The sequence below is a fragment of the Pimephales promelas genome, chromosome 25 (assembly GCF_988280905.1).
Source record: "Pimephales promelas chromosome 25, fPimPro1.hap1.1, whole genome shotgun sequence".
Lineage (NCBI taxonomy): Eukaryota > Metazoa > Chordata > Actinopteri > Cypriniformes > Leuciscidae > Pimephales > Pimephales promelas.
Genome location: NC_142793.1, coordinates 14,205,973 through 14,230,267, shown reverse-complemented (window position 1 = coordinate 14,230,267; position 24,295 = coordinate 14,205,973). Strand labels below are relative to the sequence as shown.

Here is a 24,295-nt window from a genome sequence, read left to right as displayed (position 1 = left end):
TGTATGTGACAGATATATTGAGCGCTAATTTTAATGTTCAGCCTCGTATTGCTCCTCATTTGATGCATTAACTATACCACTCTCAAAGAAGTAATTTATTTTGAAATTAATGCTTTATTTTTAAGAGTGTAAAGCCTGATTTTTCCTCATGACATTTTGACAAAAACACTCTCATTTGAATCATATTACCTTGTCTCGCCCTTCTATTTCATTCAGTCCCTATAGCTAAACACAACGTGACATCCAAACAGAGCGTATCTTTGGTTCCATCAGAAACACAGAAAGCCTTTACGCTCAGCAGAGGTGAGAAACTGACAGCTGTGTGGTACCACAATATCCATCAAAAGTGACAATAATGTTAAATGGCGCAAAAGGAGGAAATGCTCTGCCGGTTAATAGACTCTAAAATAAATTTATTTTACTAAAATAAAAACGTTTATGGTACCTACTAGGTTGGTTGCCCTAGAGACAAATCTGAACACATATAAAGAACAAATGTATGACAAGAATAGATAATTTTTTTGTTTTTGCTCATTTGCTAATCATATCTGAATGCAGGCCTACTGGATCTGAATCACTATAGCCTACAGGGAGTCTTCTTCAGATAAGAAAAGAAAGTCCACCACAAATCGAATACGTGTAATAAGTATTCAGTTGTGGTCATCAAGACATCATGCGTCATAATGAGTCAAATCATGGTTTTCTTTGGTGATCTCATAATAGACCTGAGGGACAAAGAGAGTGTAATTATGGCTGTGAAATGCTAGGCCTACTTATTTAGGACATAAAAAGTCAAAAAAAAGTCTGAAATTGATATGCTGCAGTGCTCACACTAGGAGAGGCTAATCACTCATCTGAGCTAATCGCTAATCTGAGCAGCTAATCACTCAGGCTAGTAAAATAGTTGATTTGAAGGCCTACTTTAAAAAGTTAATCTAAATAGAAATAAACGGAATCTTATTAAGCTAATTAAAATTAAATAATAATAATTATTTAATAATTATTTAAATAATTAAATAAATAAATATTGATTTTAGTGCATTTTTCTTTTAAGTGATGACGTCACTTTGTAGGACAACTCGGATGCTCCCTCGATCGAAAAGCTATGCATTTTCCCCAGACTTTTGGAAAATCGCAAAAAATAAGATCTGTGTTCTGTGATCTAAGCAGACACAATAAAGTTTATAAAAAACACAAGCAGGTTATAACTGTGTGTTCATGTCATAGATGCTTTGTTCACCACAGACCTTATTTCAGGCGATTTAGCAAAAAACCCATTCAAGAGCGAGGGAACCGGTAGTGCTAACTTTCTCACTTCCAAGTTTTGGCCTACAGAGTGACGTCGTAATGGGCGCGATGCGATGATGCTATTGACCAATCAGAAACAAGTATTCCAGTGAATCACAAAATGATTAAACTACATGTCTTTATGTTTTATTAAGGAGTTGAAGTGTTATCAAACGTTTTAATCTTCCCAATAAGATGTATGGCAAATTTATTTGTTCAGTCTGATAGGTTCAGTTGACTTTGGTGAGAATGTCGCGTTTCTATGGTGGTAAAGTAACCATGGCAACACTAGTCCTATGATTTTGTTTCGGATCATTCGTCAAATTAGTGATTTGTGTTTTGTCCCTTACAGCAGTAACGTTAGCGTTAACACGGAACAGACATGCAACAGAAGAAGGACTTGGAAAAGCACGAGGCTAGTGACTGTTTGATTTATTCTAAACATAATAACTATTAGGTTTGTTTCTCTTCTGATGTATTCGTTTGAATTTGAGGTGAACGTAACGTTTGCTAAAATCAGGAAGCAATTGAAATATTTTTTTACTTAACGTTACACGTAAGCCTTTTAATATGCAAGCAGCCTTCAAGTAGTTTCAGTAAAGACAAAAGTTAAATTTCAAAACTGTAAAAGTTTCAGAATACGTCGATTGATCATGACAAGTAAGTTAGGCTACTGCAAATATGCATAAATCTCTTATATTTACTCATCTCAAATATAACAAAATGTTCTAAAGTCTTTTTTTATGACGTTTAGCTCTTGACCAAATCAGAAAATGCATTTCGTGAGACGAACTTTCACAGATCAGAAAAGCTTTTTTAGCTTTTAGAAATGCCTTTAAAATAATCGTAAACCACTGAAATTCAGTTTATAATTCATACTGAATGACATTTGGAATGATATTAAAATGTCTATCATCATAGGTCATTGAGACATCTTCGGCCATGGACCAAGTCGAGCCCTGCTGTCACGGCCGGTCTCGATCAGTTTTAAGAATACTCATTAGTGCGCATGGAACGACGAACCTAAATTTAAACCAGGAACAGCTTGCAAGGTAGACTTCCCTTAACCCTTTATATGAGTACGTTTCATTGATGTACGTACTGCTGAATATGTGCTAATGATATTGGGTAACACGTTCTTGCTATGTAGGCCTACCACAGTAAATTATGCACAATTACATGCATCTATCCCTCAGCCCTATCCTTATAGTAAGTACATGTAGTTAAATAATATTACTCAGTAGGCTACTTAAATGGGCCTATTTAATTACACTGTAACAAATGGCACCTCAAAATAAAGTGGAACCTAATATTGCATGGGATCTAAGGATTTCATTTCATCTAAGATCTCTACAATTTATTCAGGTGTTTTTCTAAATTACAATAAGAAACCGGCCTACACAGTTGCATTAACTGATTTCTTTAGAAGAAAGAAGATTAATTGTGTGCGCTCTGTTCCGTTTCATCAAGGACCTCATCACCAACAGCTTCCTCCGTCATCCATCCAATTGGTCAGGGACATCATCAGAAGAAATGCCATAAAGACACTCTAGAACGTGGCTCTCAAGAAAATGAGAAGATGCAGGAGACCGTCATACAGACTCAAACCAACCACATGGAAATAGGCAGGAAGGAATCTGAGAGTCCTTTCCAACAGAAGGAACAAAGCCTTTTGAGAAGCTCTCTATTGAGACCTCTATTGATCTTGTTCATCATTTTGAAAGTAATTGCTATTTTCGTGATTGCCAGCCAGTATGTTTACTTGGAATTAGGACGTATCTCAAGGTCATGGGATCTTGAAAAATGCAGGAATGGCTTTGTGAAACTGCGCTTTGTTGGAATGTACAATCCACCCGTATGAACAAATGAACCCATACTGACTTCAGCACTCAATAAAGAATTTCAAAATGGCCTCTTGTGGTTTGAATTGTGGGGAATAGTGAACATGGAGAGTGATATGAGCGTATGCAGTGGATCAGTATGTAGTAATATGAGCGTATGTAGTGGTTATATATCAATATTTTCATTACATGTTGCCCCAAAAACACAATGTGCAAATTAGATACTGTGTAGATTCTATCGAATAGGACTACACAAATGGCCCTCATATTGCATAAAGTAAAATGTTGACCTATACCTTGAATTTTTAAGTACAACAAACTTGGAAGATCAAGTCATTTCAACTTAAATTACATTTGAATCTTTTGTGACTTAAAATAAGTTCAGCAATCTTCAACTTTTTTTGATGAGATAAAGCATATAATGTAAAAACGTCATCATTTTTTTTACAGTGTGTATCAATTCATTTCTTGAGTTTAAAAATGTATGGAACGAATACAAATTTTGCATTTCTAAAACATTAAGGCTTTAGATTTTAAAAAGATTTCTCCATTTTATCATCTGGGAGATCGTCATAGATAGGCTACATAAAATGCAGGCCCACTAATTTATTGGTCAACAAAAACATTATCTGTGAAGCAAAATAATATTTCTGTTATTGTAACAAAACGTGTCAAGATATTCTGAGCTGGGAATGTCAATGTCTAAAATCCATAATATCACTAGTGACGTTGAGTGGCATCTAAAACCATGACTTCAAAAAGACGTTAATAATGGACATAATGATTTCATCATGGACATGGACTCACTTGCTCTGTCGTCAATGATGAAGAGACTGTCTTTCACCTTTTGACGTAAACAGGCTACGTCAGAGGTGAGACATTCCCTTTCAATAAAAGCCTCGGATTCCAGGAGGATCAGAGCACCACGAGCAAGGAAGAAGCAGGAATTATTTTAACAGTGTTATAACTTACTCTCCAAAGACCCAACTGATACTCAGGGTAAGTTTTCGATCTCCTTAATTCTCCCTGTTTTCTTTTTGCATGTTTAGTTGTGCACGTTGCTTTATAACGCTTCATTAATGCTGTTTCAGATGAACAGGTGTGTTGCTGGAGTGTGTGCGTCTCTTATTGTGTGTGCTTTTCTTTCGGAAACCCTCGGAATGGTGATTGCGGTAAGAGTTACTTTGATTCAAAATTATTCATTGCATTATTAAAAAATGCATGTTTCAGGGCAAATTAAATACAAATTCGCGGAAAAGCTGAACATTGTTGTGATTTCGTAAAGATCCTCGGGGAAATACTGTTGTAGGGCAGACCGGGGCAAGTTGTCACTTTTTTTTTTTTTTACTTACTTAGGGTTTCTTTTTCTTGAAGTCAGTTCTGTTTAAACACATGCCTTGAGCATGAAGAAACATTTGCGTGAGAAAAAAAAAAGATGAGAAAGATTGACTTTTGACAACATGCTCAAGTTGTCATAACGGGACATGGCATTGGGTTTTCTGCAAAATAACAGCATGCACGTAAATGTAACGTTACATGGATAGTTCACTTTGAAATTCATTTTTGATATGTTTTAGCTTACCTCAACGGCATCCAAGACGTAGACTGTGTCTTTGTTTCCACAGTATTTTCAATTTTTATATTTTTAGGTCAAACCGTTGTTGTCTGTCAGTCATATAATGGAGGTCTATGGGGTCCACCTCAAAGAGCATGCACAGAGAAGTCCAAATTAAACATGATTCAATGACTCATAAATGTAAGTACACATTGATGGCCTAAGAAACGAAAGGAGCGGTTTGTGTGAGAAAAGTTTTTATATAGATTTTACCTCTTGTAACCACAGTAATCTGAAGGTGTGGGCGCTTTGTGGCTGTGAGGTAAAAACAATATAAATACTGTTCGTTTTCTCACACAAACCGCTCGTTTAACGTCTCAGGCCATCAATGTGTACTTACATTTACGAGTCATTTAATTGTGTTTAATTTTGACTTCTCTGTGCATGCTCTTTGAGGTGGACCCCATAGACCTGCATACTGATAGACATGAACGGTTTAACCTAAAAATATCAAAATTGAAAATACTGTGGAAACAAAGACACCTACATCTTCGATGCCCTTGAGGTAAGCTAAAACATATCAAAAATTAATTTCAAAGTGAACTGTTCCTTTAAATGGCCAATAAAGTAAAGAACCAGTAAAGAATCAGCATTTTTAAAGCTAAAAATCAATAAGTATTTATTTATTTTATAAGAACATATTTATTTTTACATTGCTTTAACTCCAATAAAATAATATAGCAATTTTCAACCTTTTTTTAAAAAAATGATACAAAGTTAAAATCAATTTAATGTACACAAGTTGATTGTACCTGAAAATTTTGATTTTAGTTTGGATGACGGATTTAAAAAAAAAAAAAGTATTTTTTGAACCAACTTTGAAACAACAAACAAATGCTGGAGAAAACAATTATTTGTGTAATTGGAGTTTTATATGTAAATGTGTTTATATAAATATATTTATATATTCTATGAAACAGGCAAAAGAGAAGAGAGGATGGACCCTCAACAGTGCTGGGTATCTCCTCGGTCCTCGTGAGTTCTCCAACACATCTTTTTTTTTTTTTTGTCTGTCTTCTCTTACCTTTCCCCAGCTGTTTATGAATACAATTACGTATGATTTATGTGGTCACCCGTGATTTTGCCAAGTAAGACATGTAAGTAAGACATCTTAACCCTATCCCAACCCATAACTTATCCTTAAAATCAGAGGGAAATGATAAGTGAATTACTAACCCTGCATGGTTGTAACTTGACATAATTGTAATCTTGGCCCTTTTTTGATGAATACATTCTTTGCTTTACTTTTGCTTTGAGCGTGCAGGTGTACTTTTGTAAACCCGTTTACTTTCCTGTTCGCTCTCTATGATGAAATGTGTTGGGGTGCACTGATGTTGAGCTGATGTTGTGTAGGTCAGTTACAGAAGCTCCCTGTGTTTCAGGTCGTATTGATCATCTTATACAGATTAAGGATTCTCCCAGTACAAGGGGGAGTGAAGATCTGCTTGGTCAATGTAAGATTGCTCCTGCAGGTTGTTGAAGTCAGATGAGGAATTGCTCTGTGATGTTTTGCTCTTTGTGCTATTTGCCGTTTTGCATTGCTGGTGATTCATGAATCAAAAAAAGATCTTTTCATCTAAACTGGAAAGATTGATTTATCATGCTTTGAAACGATCACTGGGAAGCTGTTTGGTATACATCATTTAGATATATATTTTAAGTCAAGTATGTGTATAAATGCATGAAGTATTCTGCCTCTATGTAAATACTGTCAAACTGCTAGTCTTAAATGAATTAGTACTAACGCAGAATAATTTTCTCGCATTAACGGTGACATTAATGGGAGATTTCACTCTTTCTTTCGCTTTACGCTCCGCCTTTGCTTTTCAACTCTTGCTGTGGGCTTCTGCTGTCATTTTTGCTCTTTTTGCATTCGCCGGCGTTGTGGAAAAGAAGTACACTTTAGCATACTTTTATTACAGAAATATTATACTTTAAAAATATATACTTAAGTGTGAATTGAATTGAATGTTTTCAGACATTTGATAGCATTTTATTTGCAATTAAATTAAAATGTACACATTTATTTTAAATAAAATTATCTGAACTTAAAGTTGTTCTAAACTAACCCTTTTTTCTTCTGTTGAACACAAAAAAAGATATTTTTAAGAATGTTGGTAACCAAACAGTTGCTGGTCCCCATTGACTTCTGTAGTAAAGAAAAAAAAAAATACCATGGAAGTCAATGGGAACCAGCAACCGTGTTTGTTCTTCATTTGTGTTCATCAGAATACATTCATACTTGACGGTGAATAAATAATGACAGAATTTTCTCTCCCTATTGGATTGATTTTAGTACTTTAAAAGTACTTTTAATTGATTTTAGTACTTTAGTACTGTTTTCAGACACTTGATTGCTTGCTATTTTCAATTAAATTGATATATGTTATAGTTTTGATTTTTATTAAATACTAATGAGTGGTTAAGTAACATATTTGCAATTACTTTTAAAATGTATTAACTTAAACTGCAAAATCGATGAACACACTACAGTGTGCTACATTATAATCAAGAATGTCACTTTAGTGTGTTTAGTCAACACACCAAATAAGTGATTGAACAGAAATGACTGAAATATGATAAATGTACAACTTTTAATTTGATATTATTATTACAAAGTGCACTTTTTACTTGTGTCGTGATAGTGGACTCTTAAGTACACTTAAGTGGCCTCTTATTTAGGTAATATTACATTACATGTACGCACTCAGTAAAGTATACTTCTAAGATTATGAACTAGTGTATTTTCAAGACTATTAAGTGCACTTCTTTTTCACAAGGGTGCGAGTGTGTGCTTCGCATTGCAACAAAAAGCAATTCCATGACTCAAGTCCTGCAGGTTGCTCTACTCAATATGTCCCAAAAAACAACAAAAACAACAACAACGACAACGAAAAAGATATTCCTCGGATAATGACTTGTCGCATTAGGAACATATGCGTGCCACAGGCAGGTCTATGAATATCAGCCGGGGCGTCAGGGTCTGGTGGCTCGGGTTCTCAGCGGGTTGTTCGAATGATCAATGTGATTATGTGTGGTTGTGTTTTGTGATCAGATGCCATAGACAGCCACAGGAGTCTAAGTGAAAAGCACGGGCTGGCGGGGAAGAGAGAAATGCCCATAGAAGATGATTTCAAGACGGGTAAGAAACATGCGCCGCCAGTGTGAAAGCCCTGTGTTAGTTGACATCAGTTTCTGTATGCTTTATCAGAGGCTGGGAAGTGTATTTAACGATACATTTCAATGTTCGTTAACTTGTAATAATGTACTTTCACAGATGTTGTAGCAAGGCTTTGGAATTAAAAGAATAAATGATAATGATCCTCATAAAATCTTGTAATAACTGTTTCTGGTGTTTAGGAGCTCTGAGGATATCAGATGAGGAGGTTGTTCATACCATCATAGACTTTCTTTCTTATCTCAGATTAAAAGGTAAGTGCATTTTTTTCATTAGATTTACATTTTATGTGCTGATTTGGGGGAAAAGGGTTTTGCATAATAAACAGCACTGATAGTATAATACATAAATTATTGCAGGAACTACAGATTTAAATGTGTATATAGGGCTGTCAAACAATTAATCGCGATTAATTGCATCCAAAATAAAAGTTTGTGGTTACATAATATATGTGGGTGCATTTGTGTATAATTATATATATATATATATATATATATATATATATATATATATATATATAAATACACACACATGCTTGAATATATTTAAGAAATATTTTCATGTATATACTGTATATATATATATATATAATTTATATTATATATAAATATACATATTTATAAATAAATCATATTTTTTTCTTAAATATACAAGCATGTATGTGTGTATTTATATATATATATATATATATAAAATTATACACAGTGCACCCACATATATTATGTAAACACAAACTTTTATTTTGGATGTGATTAATCGGTTGACAGCTCTAGTATATATATATATATATATATATATATATATATATTATATAATATGTTTGTAAGTATATATATATATAATACTCAAATAAAAACTTTTGTGTTTGATGCGATTAATCGATCTGACAGCACTAATATGTAATATACATATACATACTGAATATATACTACAATTCTGAAGTTTAGGGTCAAGAGTACTTTTTTTTTTTAAAGAAATCAATACTTTTGTTTTGCAAGGATGCATTGAATTGATCAAGTGTCAAGAAAAAAGACATTTCTAATGTTATAAATGATTTCCCTTTTAAATAAATGCTGTTCTCTTGAACTTTCTGTGGAGTTCTGAATAACATATCGGGGAAAAAAACCTGTTCATCTATATCTTGACTGCAAGGAAGTGAATTTTTCTAATTTTCCCCATTTTTTTCTTCCTTCATCCTTTTAGAAATTGGGGGTCTTGACAGTCTGCCTTCCTCTTTCACATCAGAGGAGATAAGCCAGCCCTAATTCAGCACTGACACACCCTGACCCCCACCACACTCGCCTCTCTCAGAGGCTCTATTAATGTTCGACGTCTTCTCTACCGCACTGTCCTCGACGCGCTAACACGTCAATTTTACCACATAACTTTAGTCTGTCAGAATCACCGATGTAGAGATGGATTTAAAAAATAAATAAATAAAACTCATAAATGGCATTTGACTCAGTCTCATATTTCATTTTTATATTCATAGAAAAGGAAAAAAAACAAAAACATGACAGACTATTTCAGACAGCTAGAAAAAAACTTTTTATTTCAAAAATATGTGTACTTGGTTGGGACACACAGGTGGAAGCATGAATAATTAATCCCGCAGGTCTTAAGCTCCTCAGTGGTCATCTGGCTCTCGGACAATATGGAGATCACCAGGGTAAGCTTTCTCCATTGTAGTCCAAATATGCACCGTGATGTTTCTCCGTGAGTCCAGAAATGACAGACAATACGGCTAATATGCTTTCCTCTGGACTCAAAGGTGCCTGTAAACGGCAAGTAAATGAAAAAAAATGGGTTCAAATTAGTAGTCCTAGTGATTAACACAATTTGTATATTTTAATGACAAGCTTGTAATTTGAATCCGATTCAATTTGAAATGGAGTGGACATATATCAGGTAGGCTACAGTACATGTCAATTCTTCAAGGAAAAATCGAAACTTGTTCAAATTAACAACGGATTTGTATATTCATTTAAATTGCACATAAGGCAAACTTGTTCTGAAATACAAACATTCAACCAGTGGCAGTGATGAATATATAAAATAGTGCACACATTTTGCAAAATGCTCATTTCTAGTTAATTTAACTACAGAACTTTGGTCATTGAATGGCTTTTCTGAGGTAAATGTAATGTTACGTGACATTGTTTACAAGCTTGTCTTTTAACGATTACATGAGACTTGAAACATTTCAGTAACTTGTACTGATTCGTTCAACTTGCCTTCTGATGTTCATTTATATTTATTTTGTGTTATAACAAGTAGTAAACATACATTCAGGAACTCGAGACACCGGGGAAACTCTTTTTAGTTTTAAAGCACTCTTTTAAGCACTGCTTTTTAGTTTTAAGTTGTGGCTTCTATTACATAGGGACTACTACACTGCATTTTAAAATAAACTTCTTAATGTCTATCCCATAGGGGAATCAAAAGTTCTACACGCTCAATTGTGGTCTTAAAGGGTCAAATTGAACCCTTGGGCCAAATACAGGAAAAGAGTCATTTAAGTGGTCAAGTGCAAAGACACTTTGTTCACGCAAGTGAAAAAGGCAACAAGATTGATCATTGGGATTTAAAAACCGATATCAGTTGTTCCACAATGAGAATAGATTCAAATATTTTAAAAACACAGCCCTAAAACTTGATTCATTTTATCAACTGAAATACACATTCATACTCACCATTGGTCCACCCATATCAGTGCGCACCCAACCAGGGTGAAGGGCGACGCACAAGATCCCCTCAGCTTCCAGATCAACAGCCAAACACCTTGATACCATATTCAAGGCACTCTGTATATATATAAAAAATTAAAAATATTCAAAATGAAGTATGCAAGTTACAGCAACTGAATCATTTTCCCCACAAAGCAAATAACAGGCGTTTTACCTTAGATGCCCTGTAAGTGTAACTCTTGAAGCCCGCTGCTTCGCCCCAGTTGAGCTGGCAGGACCCCAGGAGAGATGACACATTGATCACAGCAGCTCTGTGGATTCCCATGTTACTGCCTTCAGCTGCCGCCCTTCTCAACAACGGCAGGAAAGCCTGGAAAAGACCACAGGGAATTCAATAAAGAGGAACAGGACGTTTCCACATCATTGCAGTTATAAAAAGTATTAGCATTGCCAGGGTTTGGTTGGTCCAGCCATATTACCTTGGTCACAAAAAGAGGAGCCACTGTGTTACTCTCATAGGTTTTCATCATGGCATCTCGTGTGACTGTGTTCAGTTCAGAGGGGATGTTAATCGCTGCATTATTAATTAAGCAGTTCAAGCCATCAGCACCCACAATGGATTCCACTGCCTGCACTGCAGCATCCACACTGGTGTCACTGGTGACATCTGATAGAAAAAACAACCGGTTATCCTAACCTTCCATTGTTATTGCCAACCAGAGTTATTATAGTTAACTACAACTAAAAAAGAAAAAGAAAAAAATTTGATAAAAATGAGAATGAAAATTATTTATTCTTCCTTGGTAACCAACAAAGTTGAATGACTAAAATCAAAACTGAAATAAAATTACAAAACTATAAACATTACAAAAGCACATACAAATACTAAAACTGGAAAATTAGTTAAAATATTAAGAAATAATATAATAGTATATTAATAATACAAACAAAGCTGGATCCAGCCACTTATTCACGTGTTACTTATTGACGCGAGAGCCTCCCTTTTAAAAACCCGGATATTTCCCTTTCTTATACTCTTTTTTTATGCAGTAATAACAAATACAAATCAAGACAGTAATACACAAAACAACAATACAGAGGGTTACATTCCATAAACATACATAACATTAAACAAGCTTAAATGATCGACAATATTGCAGAGTCTTAGTTTTTAAAGTTCTTCAATGAACTTAAATACATATCAATATCTTTGAGTTTTCTTTGAAAATTTACACTTGTGAATATAAAATTTGTCAAGAAAGAGTAACAAATTAAGGACAAATTTAAAATGAAAGGGGTCTAATTTCATAGTCACCAAAAACATATTTTATTTTGGCTTATACAGAAGTCTGAAGAAAGATACCTTTTAATAAAATTTGAAAAGTCAACCCAAAAAATTTTGCAATACATACATTTCCAAAACAAATGAATAATTCATTTCATCAAACTGATGGCAAAAGGAGCATAAGGGGGAAATTCTATTATAGAAATTAGCGAATTTGTAATTAACTGGTTAGCAATTGTGAATAATTTTAATTGAGACTTCAAACACTTTAGATAAACTTTTCTAGAAAAAAAAAAAAAAAAAAAAAAAACCGCAGTAGCCAGTATTAGCCTATTCCAAAAACGTACACAGGCAGATAAAGAAATCTGATCTCTGTTAAGAATTAAACAAATTTTCTTATTTGACAATCTACTGGAAAGACATTGGTCTTTCTTTTACCTTGTCATAGGTCTCCACCTACTGGACATATTAGAATTCCACTCTACAAGTAATATTTTGGGCGAATTCCGGAAGTAGGCATCCTACATTTATAATGAAGTTATAAACTACAGGTACGCTTTGTGTGTTTGACTGTGTACCCTTTCTGCTTGGTAAAACTTGGTAAAACCGTACACATGTCTTGCAACTTATTTAAACTTGATTTAACATGCATGATGACGTACTTAAACAAAACAAAACCACTTGAACTATTCGGTCACCACACATAGTAACTCACCTAGAGGCACAACATGAACGCCTGGATTAGATTTGGCAAGCTCTTGCAAATCCTGACAATGACAGGAAACATAATCGCTCGTTAAGCAACTTTATATTGTGCACATGCGATGTCTGTCGAGCACTGATGTGATAATTACCTCTGCAGCTGTTGGATTACGGGCGGTTGCAATGATCCTTTTGGGTCTTTCCGGGGTAGCGAGCAGCTGTCTGACCATTTGCAGTCCGAGCCCTCTGCTCGCCCCCGTGATCAGCACCGAGTGACACTTCGTGAAATTGATCATCATCTTCCAACGTCGCGAGGACTCCACGCGCACTCTCAACGGGTTCCACAACTTATGTCAATTTGGAGGCGGGGTTAGTTTCATAAGCGTCCTACCTACAAACATGTAACCTCATTTAGTGAAATAATCTTTTTTTTTCTTTTTTTTTTTCTACAGAATGAATGCATTAGAAATGACGGGAAAATGTGATGTCGCTAAATTTAAATAACTCGCTTCACTAATGGTTATATTATGACTATACTAATTTACTTAAAAGTTTCATATAATACAAACATCATTAAAAGTACCTAAATGTACTGTTTACCTAGCCGATTACAAAAAAAAATATATATATATACGTTAATTATCTGAAAAACAAACTCGCGCGTCCTCTCGCGGTTTTTTACTGTTAATGCGCGTGAGTTTAAATGCGTGCGAGCGTATCACCTTCGAGCTATTTTACAGTATCTGTAACGGTCAAAACATGTGAAAAAACTATTAAATAGTCTTATATAAGTCAATTTTGTTACTTTAAACGGTCAAAAATCCATACGTACTTATTTATCTGGTAAGTGTCTCGTAATGGTTGTAAATTTCATAATTTATCAATATCTTGAGGTAACGCAAGTGATTAGCTAAATCGCTAGCGTAGTAAGTTTAACTTATTTCAACGTAAATAAACGTATCTAACTATCTAATTAACAATACTTGTTTATCTGTGTTTACACTAGAGCCGAACAGTTGTGTGCCTTACAGAAATTAAAAATGTTGCCAATGAAATAGTTGACAGAAGAGTATATATAATATATATTTACTTTCCATTAGCTACATATTCAGGACCAGTGTTGCTATTGTTAACTAAAGCTAAATTGTTATTAGTATAATTGAAATAAAAAAAAATATTAGATGAAACTATTAAAACAGTTTAAAAAAATGTTTGTTTAAAATATCAATAAAATGACAATAGCACATAACAAACTTACTTACTAAAATTAAAACGAACTGTTTTATGAAATTGTAATACAAAATCTTGATAAATATGCTTCTCTCTTTTATGTCTTGTGTGACTCAATATTAGCACTGTAATATCAGGAGAATGAATGAGTTTGAGGGGGAAGAGTACAGCTACAGAAGAGACTTGTCCAACGGGTCTCTGGTCCCCTTACACCACACCCATGAAAGTCCTAGAATGGCCAATCTCTTCAGTCATGGGATGCATCCAGGAATGAGATACTCCAGGATGGAAGAATCTGTGCGGGAGGACGACTACACCACCTACAGGATTCTTCATCCGCTAACATATGATCCTTTGCCTCCAGTAGCCCAACATGGCTCGGCGTCTTATTCTGAATACTTACTTGCTCCCTCAAGCCATTATCAACATGCACTACTAGGCCAACCATACAGCTCCATTAGGAGCCCATGGCCATCCCAGGAGGCTTTTCAGTATGGCATGTCATCAGTGAGTGTGCACAAATTGAAGTATTTATTATGTGAAATCTGAAATCTCATTTAATGGTAACTAACGCATTTCCACTAAGGGTATGTCTAATAAGCAAAACTTGTCTAATTTGTTTGTTTACCTCACAGGCAGAGATCTGTCGAGGTGTCAATACTATCAGCTCTGAATCTGTTGGTGCAGATCATTACAGCATGGAGGGTTATTCTACACACCAAGGATTCAGACATGCTAATGTAATGTGACGTCTGAAATGTTTGTGTGTATGTGTATGTCAAAGGGAGTTAATGGATTGTTCATTTATACTTTTTCAGAGAAATCGGTCTCATGCTCTTCTTGTGTCACCTCATGACCAGCACAAAATGGGGAAGAAGTTTCCAGTTCAGACGTCCAATATTTGTCAGGTATTAGCTCTCTCAAATGCTCTTCTACAAATATTAGTAATTGCTGTAATTAGCAGGTTTTCTGGAGCTTATGTACATGAAGTGTGTATTAAAAAAAAATCAAATCAAATAATATCCCAAATCACAGTTAGCCATTTGTAAGTCAACTTTGTGAAGAGAAAAGTTCTCAACCTCGATCTTTCTAGAGCACCAATTCAGCATATTACAATGATTTCTGAATCATGTGATTATGTGAGTTATGGTGAAAATTCAGCTTTGCATCACAGGAATAAATGACATTTTAAAATATATATAAAAAAGAATGATTTATTACTCTTGTTACAAACATTAGAATAATAATTTGTATAAAAATATTGTTATCCTCTAACTATACACAAAAAAGAAAGAACAATCTGCAATAATAAAATATATAATATATACAATAAATAATATATTTTTTTTCTTAATACATAGCTGCATTTAAATTACTCCACTTAATTCATCTGTTCTTTTGAGTGTCAAGGGCAGATTATGCCATTGAACTGGAGGTCTTTGATAAATAAAAATGAACCCATTTGAAAAGTCTTGAAACAGGCCATCTTCTCTGAGATGTTACAGCCCATGCAGGTTATGTGTGATGTGAGCTGTGGAGGGCAGGTTGTCGTGTTGAACCATTGCAGTCCTGATCAGATTCCTCACTCTATGATGACTGATCTCAGCACAGAGTCTCTGTCTAAGCTGTCAGTCCAGAGCTGCTCTACTGAGGACCAGTTACCTCGTGGAAAAGGTGAACTTCAAACTTCAGTGATTATAACACATGAAGATATTTTATTGATTTAAAGGGGTCATATAATGCATTTTTTTTAATCATTTATGTTTTCCATTGAGGTCTGTGTATAATGCTCTTTCAAGTTTTTTTTTGTGGAAAAACTATGTAAAAACTGTTAAGCCATAATTTAGTTTCATGCCCATTTTCCATGCACTTTGGAGTCAAACAGGCTTTTTTTGTTGCAGTCTTCTATGTAAAATGAATAACAGCATTTACTGTTGTTAAAAATATACGTTGTTCCTTTCTAATGCTGACATACTTCTGACTTCAAGCATTTATAAAGCTAAAGGAAATTTTATTTCTTATCTGATGTTTTTGGGGTTCACAGTAATGGACACAATTGCTTGGAATTTTTATTCTAACATAGACTACACGTTTAGTAGTTGTATGTACTGTTGAAGTATTTGAATGTCCTGTCCAGCATCAGATAGCAGACATTCAGAGAAAGATGTGTTCACTGGGCTGCCTCAGACCCACAAGACATCTGCAGGTGTGACGTTCAACCTCACGCCAGGACCTTATGCTTCACAGGTAGTGTTGAAGGCAAATATCATTTTCAGCCAGTCTCATTTGAATCCTGGAGTAAATGTGTCATATTATAACATATAAATATGTATAGGCCTATACATACATAAAGAGTAATTTTTGTCACACTTCACACTTTACCTAAAAATTGAAAGAAAATTATATTTTGTTGAAAAAAATCAACAATTTGTATGAAAATCAACCTGCTTATATTTTAATGAAATTTTCTATCATGCTTCTATGATGTATACATCCACTGTACCTTATAATTTAATTAATTATTAGCTTTTCTCATTAAATTAATTCTTTTTTTTTTTGTATTTTAGAAAAGAGGTGTTAGAATCTTAATGGTCCTAAATTTACATAATTGTATTTTTGAAAAAATTCTTTTGATTTTGGGGTAAAATATGACCAGGACATTTCTTCTTAGGTTTCCCTGTATGTCTGTGTATATATATGTATATACTGTATATGTATAATATATGTATAGTTCATTAATTTATGAATCATATATTAGTATATTTATATATATAGTATATTTATTTATTAATATATATATTAGTTCATTAATTAGTTAATTTAACAGGAATTACATCTAAAAAAATTACTTTTACTTTTTTTTAGCTGCATCAGACGCTTTGCTCTACTGCGACTGTAGAACAGGAAGTGGAGGGTCACACTAAAGGACGTGGACGGTACAAGTGTTATTTCTGTAAAACCTCATATCTCGTGTTCATTCCTGAAAACTGACTTATCACTTTTATAAAACACTTTCAACTGTTCTTTGTTTATTAGTGTGAAGTGGGAAAAATCAAAGAGGCCCTGCAACTGTACAAAATCTCAGTGTCTGAAACTGTAAGTATTTTCATGTTTTTTTAGCTTCTTATTTGATCAAATGTGACCTCAACTGATTCTTGGTTGTATTACCCAACAGCGTCTTTATTTAACACAATGATCTGTTTTGTACTTGCTTTGGTCATGATGACTAATGCTTCTGTGCAAAAATAACCTACTATGTAAAATCAGCTCCAAATTACCAAATCATTTCTCTGACAGTTATTGTGAATGTTTTGCAAACGGAGAGGTCTGCAACAACTGCAAATGCGTAAACTGCTTCAATAATACTGAGCATGATATCGAGAGATCCCAGGCTATAAAGGTGAACAACATAACAATAACCTCTTAAAACATGCCAACTCTAATGTGTTTCTTTGATTAGATGCCACTGATAACCTCATTATATTTTGCATTTTTATTGCTCCTAAGACCTGTCTGGAGAGGAATCCAGGGGCTTTTCGGCCTAAGATTGGCAGTAGGAAGCAGGGGAATGTAAAGAGGCGTCACACAAAAGGCTGTAACTGCAAGCGTTCAGGCTGCCTGAAGAACTACTGTGAGTGTTATGAGGTAAGCTAAGATGTTTTGGCTGATCTTATATGTAGTATATATTCAGTAGTGTGATTCTTTTGGAGACACTTTACACTACAATTCCACACAGGCCAAAATCATGTGCACATCCACCTGTAAGTGTGTGGGCTGCCGAAACTATGAGGAAAGCCCTTTGAAGAAGAGATCAGAGCGGGACAGGCCTGACTCCAGCATCTACTACCCAACCAGGTACATATGAGTCCATTATTTACATTTATTCATTTAGCTGACGCTTTTATCCAAAGTGACTTAAAATTGCTATATATGTCAGAGGTAGCACACCTCTGGAGCAACTAGGGATTAAGTGTCTTTCTCAGGGACACATTGGTGTTTCACAGTGGATTTAAACCCGGGTCTCTCACACCAAAGGCATGTCTTTTTCACCCATTATAATACTGAAAAGTAAAAACAGTACAATAACAACACATTTTTTTTATTCAGATTTGTTTTAAATATCTTTGCTAATGGGAGAAAGTTGTATTTTTTAAAAACAAAACTATATATATATATATACACACACACACACACACACACACACACACACACATATATATACAGTATATACACACACACACACACACACACACACACACACACACACACACACACACACACACACACACACACACTGGCTACTGTAATAGGTACACCTTGCTAGTTCTATTTTGGACCCCTTTTGCCTTTGGAACTGCCTTATTTTTTCATGGCATAGATTCCACAAGGGGCTGGAAATATTCCTTGGAGATTTTGGTCCATATTGACATGATAACATCACACAATTGCTGCAGGTTTATTGGCTGCACATTCATGACGTGAATCCTCTGTTTCACCTCATCATGAAGGGGCTCTATGGGCTAAATGCACGCATAAGTTCCGCATTTGGCGCAAGGATCCGGTTGGGGAGATTAAAGCGGAGGAAAACCAAGGAAAATGGGATTATGGCAGAGTCTTCAAAATTTACTGTCCTCCTGTCTTTGAAATGAAAATTTTTTATATTTTTAGATGTAATTTTATATATAGTTATGTTTATTTAATATAATTTTAAAAAGAAGCATAAACACAACGAGGGGTGTCTGGTTTGTCCGTTTTTGTGATTTCTTTAGTATAACCATGGAGTATAAAATTCAATATAAATTCTCGGTATTGCATTGGACTCGATCGGCAGAAGTTATCGAGCATCCTTAAACCTTCACCGGAAATACCGCCGTGCATAGAGCCCATTGGTTTGAGATCTGGTGACTGGAGGTCATGTGAGTGTAGTAAACTAATTAGCAGCTTCAAGAAACCAGCTTGAGATTATTGGACGTTTTGTGACATACAATGTTTTTTCCAGTCTTCTATTGTCCAATTTTGGTGAGCCCGTGCCGAGCTTCAGTTTCCTGTTAGCTGACAGGAGAGGCACCGGTGTGTAGCTCATCTACTTCAAGGTTCGACATATTGTGCGTTCAGAGATGCTCTTCTGTAGATCTCGGTTGAAACAAGTGGTTATTCGAGTTACTGTTACCTTTCAGTCAGCTTCAACCAGTCTGGCTATTTGCCTCTGAGCTCTGGCATCAACAAAGCATTTTCACCCACAGAACAAGTTCTCTTTTTCTGATCATTCTCTGTAAACCCTTGTGATGACCGAGCGTGAAAATGGCTGAGTTTGAGAAATACTCTGATCAGCTGTCTGGTTCCAACAACCATGCCACTTTTAAAGTCAATTTAATTACCTTTCTTCCCCATTCTGATGCTCAGTTTGAACGTCAGGAGATCGTCTTGACCATGTCTATATGCCCAAATGCATTGAGTTGCTGCCATGTGAATGGCTGATTAGATATTTGCATTAACAAGCAGTTGAACAGGTGACCGATCAGTGTATATGTATATATCTTAAATAAACGTGGCATGGTTGTTGGAACCAGACAGCTGATCTGAGTATTTATCAAACTCAGCCATTTTATATATATATATATATATAAATAAAGTGGCAGGTCAGTGTATGTGTATATACCCTATATAATATATATAAAGGATATAAATTAATAGAATGAATGGTGTGAAAAGGGACAACATCCAGTATGCGGCAGTCCTGTGGGCGAAAATGCCTTGTTGATGTTAGAGGTCAGAGGTCTTGATTTCTGTTGAGACATTCAGATGGTAGAGTCAGAATATGGCGTAAACAGAATGAGAACATGGATTCATCATGCCTTGTTACCACTGTGCAGGCTGGTGGTGGTGGTGTAATGGTGTGGGGGATGTTTTCTTGGCACTCTTTAGGCCCCTTAGTGTCAATTGGGCATTGTTTAAATGCCACAGTCTACCTGAGCATTGTTTCTGACCATGTCCATCCCTTTATGGCCACCATGTACCCATCCTCTGATGGCTACTTCCAGCAGGATAATGCACCATGTCACAAAGCTCGAATCATTTCAAATTAGTTTCTTGAACATGACAATGGGGCCGTTTACTCCTGGCCACTTCAGCTATCCATGATAGCTATGATATAGCTGATGATAGATGATATAGCTATGATAGCTATCCGATCGTGAAAAGACCTGGTGTAAATGCCCCCGAAATGCATTTGAGACAGATTTGAATCCGAACGCTCAAACCACTTCAGGAGGTGGTCTGGGCCGCATTCCAGACGAAACTGGACATGTGTAAATGCATCTGGTTGTTGAAACCACATATGTAAATTTTACTCCTCCCAAAAATGCTAAAAAATAAACGTGTGAAAGCGTGTTTAAGGCTATATGTCATGTTATTTTAGTCAGATATGACGACGCTGCGACACGCATCAACTCAGATGAGCAGCTGAACACTTATCAAGCCAATGCACCGCAATTTATCGCAAATCAAAGTGAAAGTAAGTCGCAGACGCTTAACACTACATTCTTCATTAAAGAAACGAAATGATCTTACCAGGGCTGTTGCCGCTCTCTTATTGCTGTCTTTGCTGATTTTGAAATTAGCCGATCAATAAAATTCAGCTCATATCTGTTGCTTCCGGTGACGTGCACTTCATTAAATCTGCATAAAGTGTGGGAATTGAAGATCGGATTTATATCCGTTTTGCAAAAACATTTATGGGACATTTAAAGACATTTATGTGGTCAGGTGTAAATGGAATCGTTTTGATAAATCAGATAGCTATCCGATCTGAGAAAATGCATGAAGTGGCCAGGTGTAAACAGCCCCAATGAGTTCACTGTATTAAAATGGCCCCCACAGTCACCAGATCTCAACCCAATAGAGCATCTTTGGGATGTGGTGGAACAGGAGCTTTGTGCCCTGGGTGTGCATCCCACAAATCTCCATCAACTGCAAGATGCTATCCTATCAATATGGGCCAACATAGACCACGTAGAATTAAGGCAGGTCTGAAAGCAAAATGGGGGTCAAACACTGTATTAGTAAGGTGTTCCTAATAATCCTTTAGGTGAGTGTATATATACATTTATGGAATCACTGTAAACTAGTCCAACGAGATTGAGATTAAAGGCTGCTGCTTCTGTCGTGCTTTGTTGGTTGTTTTTCAAAAGGTAGTAAATGAGAGCAGTAGGGTTTTGTTATTCCTTCAGTCACCGAGGGTGTCTCTGTTGATAGGTGTCCTCTGGCGTGCATCACGCCCGATGTAGTGGAAGCCACATGCGGCTGTCTCCTCACCCAAGCTGAAGAGGCAGAGAAGGAAGGGTACACTTCAGCTCACGCTGAGAGAATGATTTTAGAGGAGTTCGGCCAGTGCCTGACGCAGATCGTCCGATCGATATTCAAATCCACCAACGTGCAATTCAATGTGTAGCTCGGGAACAAATGCTCAGTGTTGTGATCGATCCAGATGTGATTTAAAATGGTAAACAACAAGTGTTTCGTTTTTTTTGTTTCCTTTAAATGTTTAGAGATGCTTTAAAACTCACATCCTCATGACTTTAATAACATATTTTATTTATTTATTTATATTTATTTATTTATTTAAATACAAATGCCGTAATTTAAATATTATAAAAATGACTATTTTTTTCCATTTATTTCTTTATTTCCATTCATACCCACCATATCACATCTGCTTGATTTTAATTTAACATTTTATTTATATTAATACATTTAAATTTACGTTATTTTTTTTCTATTGTTTATGTATTATTTCAATTTATTTACCTCTATGCATTCCCACCACTTCATATTCTTTTGATTTTAATTTATCATATTATTTATATTGAACTATATTATTTCAACATGATTTACATTTTTATTAAAAAATATATGTAAATTATTATTTGTATTTATTTATATTTATTTTTTTTGTAGTTTGTTGAAAATACTTTATATAATCTAAAGAAAAAAACACATAAGTGTGTTTTTGCTTTTAAGCTGTTTAACCAGAAGCAATGTTTACATGTTTTTCCACGTTACTTGTTGCTTGTTCTGGAATGTTTTTTGCTGTTCTGAAATTTTATCTGGTTTCCCATGTCAGGGAATTTCTGTCAGGTTGTATGAGCAGTCATTTCCTTGCATTAAAAATGGAATGTGCAATTTTCATTGTTATTTGCAGTTGTGTTTTGTAATAGAGCTGTCACAGTGCTTATGCATCAGTGACTAAATTGATTGACATCCTGATGTTTTTTAAAATCTCATTTTAAACAATGAATTAACAATGAATTTTAGAGACACAGCTTTAAGGAAAACCTCACCGTGTTGATTTTCATTATAGGAGATGCTCTTGACGTCAAGCTTTTGTGCAGGTTAATGTAGAAAGCGTTCCCATGATAGGACAAGGTGCAAACAAGTGATGTCTCTCGCAGGGGGTTGTATCGAACCTTGGGTCCTGTTGTTAAAGAAGGACATAAATAGAGGAGTAGGGAACTGGACCGTTCAGATTTGTTTAGTTCTTCTCATCAAAAACAATTCTTGATCCAACAAAAATGGTAACTATGCATACAGGTATTTTTTACATGCATACATTAGCATAGAATAAAAGATAATGTTTCATGATCTATTTTCTTGTCATAGATATCAAGAATGTGGATTTTATGGACATGCACAATTGTGATATTTTTACTGGTGAAAGAGTGTCATTGCATTCAAAAGGTATGTTTTTTTTGAGTTTTTATTATAATTATTTATGCTGTTTCTTTTACTTATTCACTGCAAAAATGTATTTTAATAGACCACGTTATCTAAGAACTGGGGACCACAGTCAATGCTTTATCTAAAAGGAAAACGTGAGTGTTGTCTGACCACTTTAATTCACTTTGAGTAATCAAATTGATTGGCTGCTATCTTAAATATTAGTTTTAGCTGACGATCTTCCATTTGAAACAAGCATGAATATATGTGGCCAGGTTTTGATTTGTTACTGTATTGAATTTCCTTTTTTCCCCCCCAGATGGAAGACGGTTTGTCCCTGACATTGATGACATGTTTTCAAATTCAGGGTTGAAAAGCTGGTACGCAGTTCTCAAAGGTGTGAATCAATAATTCCTGATTGTTGCAGATATACAGTTCTTGAGTTGTTTCATTTTCAATGATCTTGACTATTGTGTTTTCTTCAAGGGTTTCAGAAACTGAAGTTGTTGAATTCAAGAAAACAATCAGGATTGTTCACAACACAGGACTTTGTGATCCATTAATTGGAGTGAAGGGTTTGTGTACAGTGTGCCATATTTTGTAATGTTTAAGATTCAAAATAAATCTATTTATGACAAATGTGTGGGGGAAAAGATTTGTTTTTTTTTGTCTGCTGTTTAAGATAGTTGTGTTGTTTTGATAAACTTTATATTTATGAAGTCTCACACTTTTTAAGTCACTTGACATGCTTTAAGTCAATGTTCTTACTGGTGAGAATTATGTTTTATAAATTAAATACACTGAAGTTCAATTATATCTCCAGTTGTAGTGTTTTTGTGCTTTTGTTTCAGTTTCTTTACGCTTTTAGTTGCACATTTCTTGATAAAAAGAAGTCACTGTATGTATATAGACATAAATCCAAGGCAGCTGGGGTACTTCAGATGACATTGAATACCTCAAAATCGCAGCCAAAGTTCAGCAGTTGCCAAAGGATATGTCATTTCATATCATGTGAGGCAGACGTGCCGCCTGCTCAGAGAGCAATGGCTTCTTTCACTGTCCTCACATGCACTTCAGTCTTCAATAAAAGCAACATTGGAGCTATTCTCTCACAATATGTGTTATTAATAATTTAGCCTATGAATTGAATTAAAAACTGAAGCACTGCAAAGCAAACAAGTGGATATTTGCTTAAGTCTTTAGCCAGTTTCACTTTCTCGAGGTCACATCATTTTGCAGCAAATCATTCTGAATATGCATGTGTTGTAATTTAAGGAAGTATGTGCATGCACAACAGGTATTAGATATATGCTCTGGTAATTTAACATTATCAACTACAGCATGATTATTAACAGTGGCAGGAAAACTTGCAGGAAGCATATTAACCCTAAAACCGTATTCTGGACAAATGTGGGCAAAATAGTTTTGATTTATTTTTAAAAAATACTTCCTTTGATCTGAGCGGTACAAGACTTGGCTACTTTTTCAAAGTTTGCCTCCTGAACACACTATTTTTTTACTCAATTCTACAATGTTAAGTGGGTGAAAAAAAACAAAAAACTCCTATTTATTTATTGAGTATTTGGGTCCCAAAAGGGGAACTCATAGAAATGAATGGGAAAAACTGTAATTTAGACCCTTCCAGAGCTGAGATATTGAGATCCCATGAACCCATTATTTTTATAATGGCATAAATGCTACGTGGGATCTCAATATCTCAGCTCTGGAAGGGTCTAGAGCCTCCATTTTTGCACT

General features: G+C 35.1%; 5 protein-coding genes across 7 annotated transcripts; 4 read left to right on the top strand and 1 right to left on the bottom strand.

The window, feature by feature from the left end:
* Positions 1 to 2,081: 2,081 nt before the first annotated feature.
* LOC120468219 (uncharacterized) lies at positions 2,082 to 3,260 on the top strand. Its single transcript, XM_039656905.2, has 2 exons — positions 2,082 to 2,339; positions 2,758 to 3,260. Exons 1-2 carry the CDS (start codon positions 2,230 to 2,232, stop codon positions 3,146 to 3,148), a joined length of 501 nt encoding a protein of 166 aa, XP_039512839.2. The 5' UTR covers positions 2,082 to 2,229; the 3' UTR covers positions 3,149 to 3,260.
* A 732-nt stretch (positions 3,261 to 3,992) lies between these two features.
* Positions 3,993 to 9,354, top strand: gal (galanin and GMAP prepropeptide). Of its 2 annotated transcripts, XM_039656889.2 has the most exons (7): positions 3,993 to 4,127; positions 4,220 to 4,300; positions 5,664 to 5,718; positions 6,126 to 6,197; positions 7,799 to 7,885; positions 8,104 to 8,175; positions 9,125 to 9,354. In XM_039656889.2, the coding sequence occupies exons 2-7, from the start codon at positions 4,220 to 4,222 to the stop codon at positions 9,184 to 9,186; spliced, it is 429 nt and encodes a 142-aa protein (XP_039512823.2). In that variant the 5' UTR covers positions 3,993 to 4,127; the 3' UTR covers positions 9,187 to 9,354. The 2 variants fall into 2 exon arrangements, with proteins under 2 accessions (XP_039512823.2, XP_039512824.2); XM_039656890.2 differs by lacking the exon at positions 6,126 to 6,197.
* Positions 9,355 to 9,445: 91 nt separating this feature from the next.
* On the bottom strand, positions 9,446 to 12,963 carry LOC120468198 (uncharacterized). The gene is made up of 6 exons (XM_039656868.2): positions 12,748 to 12,963; positions 12,609 to 12,660; positions 11,088 to 11,275; positions 10,823 to 10,978; positions 10,615 to 10,725; positions 9,446 to 9,696 (listed from the first exon to the last, which is right to left on the bottom strand). The coding sequence occupies exons 1-6, from the start codon at positions 12,892 to 12,894 to the stop codon at positions 9,583 to 9,585; spliced, it is 768 nt and encodes a 255-aa protein (XP_039512802.1). The 5' UTR covers positions 12,895 to 12,963; the 3' UTR covers positions 9,446 to 9,582.
* A 307-nt stretch (positions 12,964 to 13,270) lies between these two features.
* Positions 13,271 to 22,012, top strand: tesmin (testis expressed metallothionein like protein). Of its 2 annotated transcripts, none has more exons than XM_089127670.1 (12): positions 13,271 to 13,438; positions 13,949 to 14,332; positions 14,461 to 14,565; positions 14,644 to 14,733; positions 15,331 to 15,499; positions 15,963 to 16,072; positions 16,691 to 16,761; positions 16,862 to 16,921; positions 17,123 to 17,225; positions 17,333 to 17,470; positions 17,562 to 17,680; positions 21,080 to 22,012. In XM_089127670.1, the coding sequence occupies exons 2-12, from the start codon at positions 13,967 to 13,969 to the stop codon at positions 21,273 to 21,275; spliced, it is 1,527 nt and encodes a 508-aa protein (XP_088983796.1). In that variant the 5' UTR covers positions 13,271 to 13,438; positions 13,949 to 13,966; the 3' UTR covers positions 21,276 to 22,012. The 2 variants fall into 2 exon arrangements, with proteins under 2 accessions (XP_088983796.1, XP_039512798.2); XM_039656864.2 differs by having other exon boundaries at positions 15,322 to 15,499.
* Positions 21,195 to 23,350, top strand: LOC148965056 (spexin prohormone 2). Its single transcript, XM_089127671.1, has 6 exons — positions 21,195 to 21,326; positions 22,185 to 22,398; positions 22,484 to 22,561; positions 22,641 to 22,695; positions 22,860 to 22,937; positions 23,027 to 23,350. Exons 2-6 carry the CDS (start codon positions 22,396 to 22,398, stop codon positions 23,101 to 23,103), a joined length of 291 nt encoding a protein of 96 aa, XP_088983797.1. The 5' UTR covers positions 21,195 to 21,326; positions 22,185 to 22,395; the 3' UTR covers positions 23,104 to 23,350.
* The last annotated feature ends 945 nt before the right edge of the window (positions 23,351 to 24,295 follow it).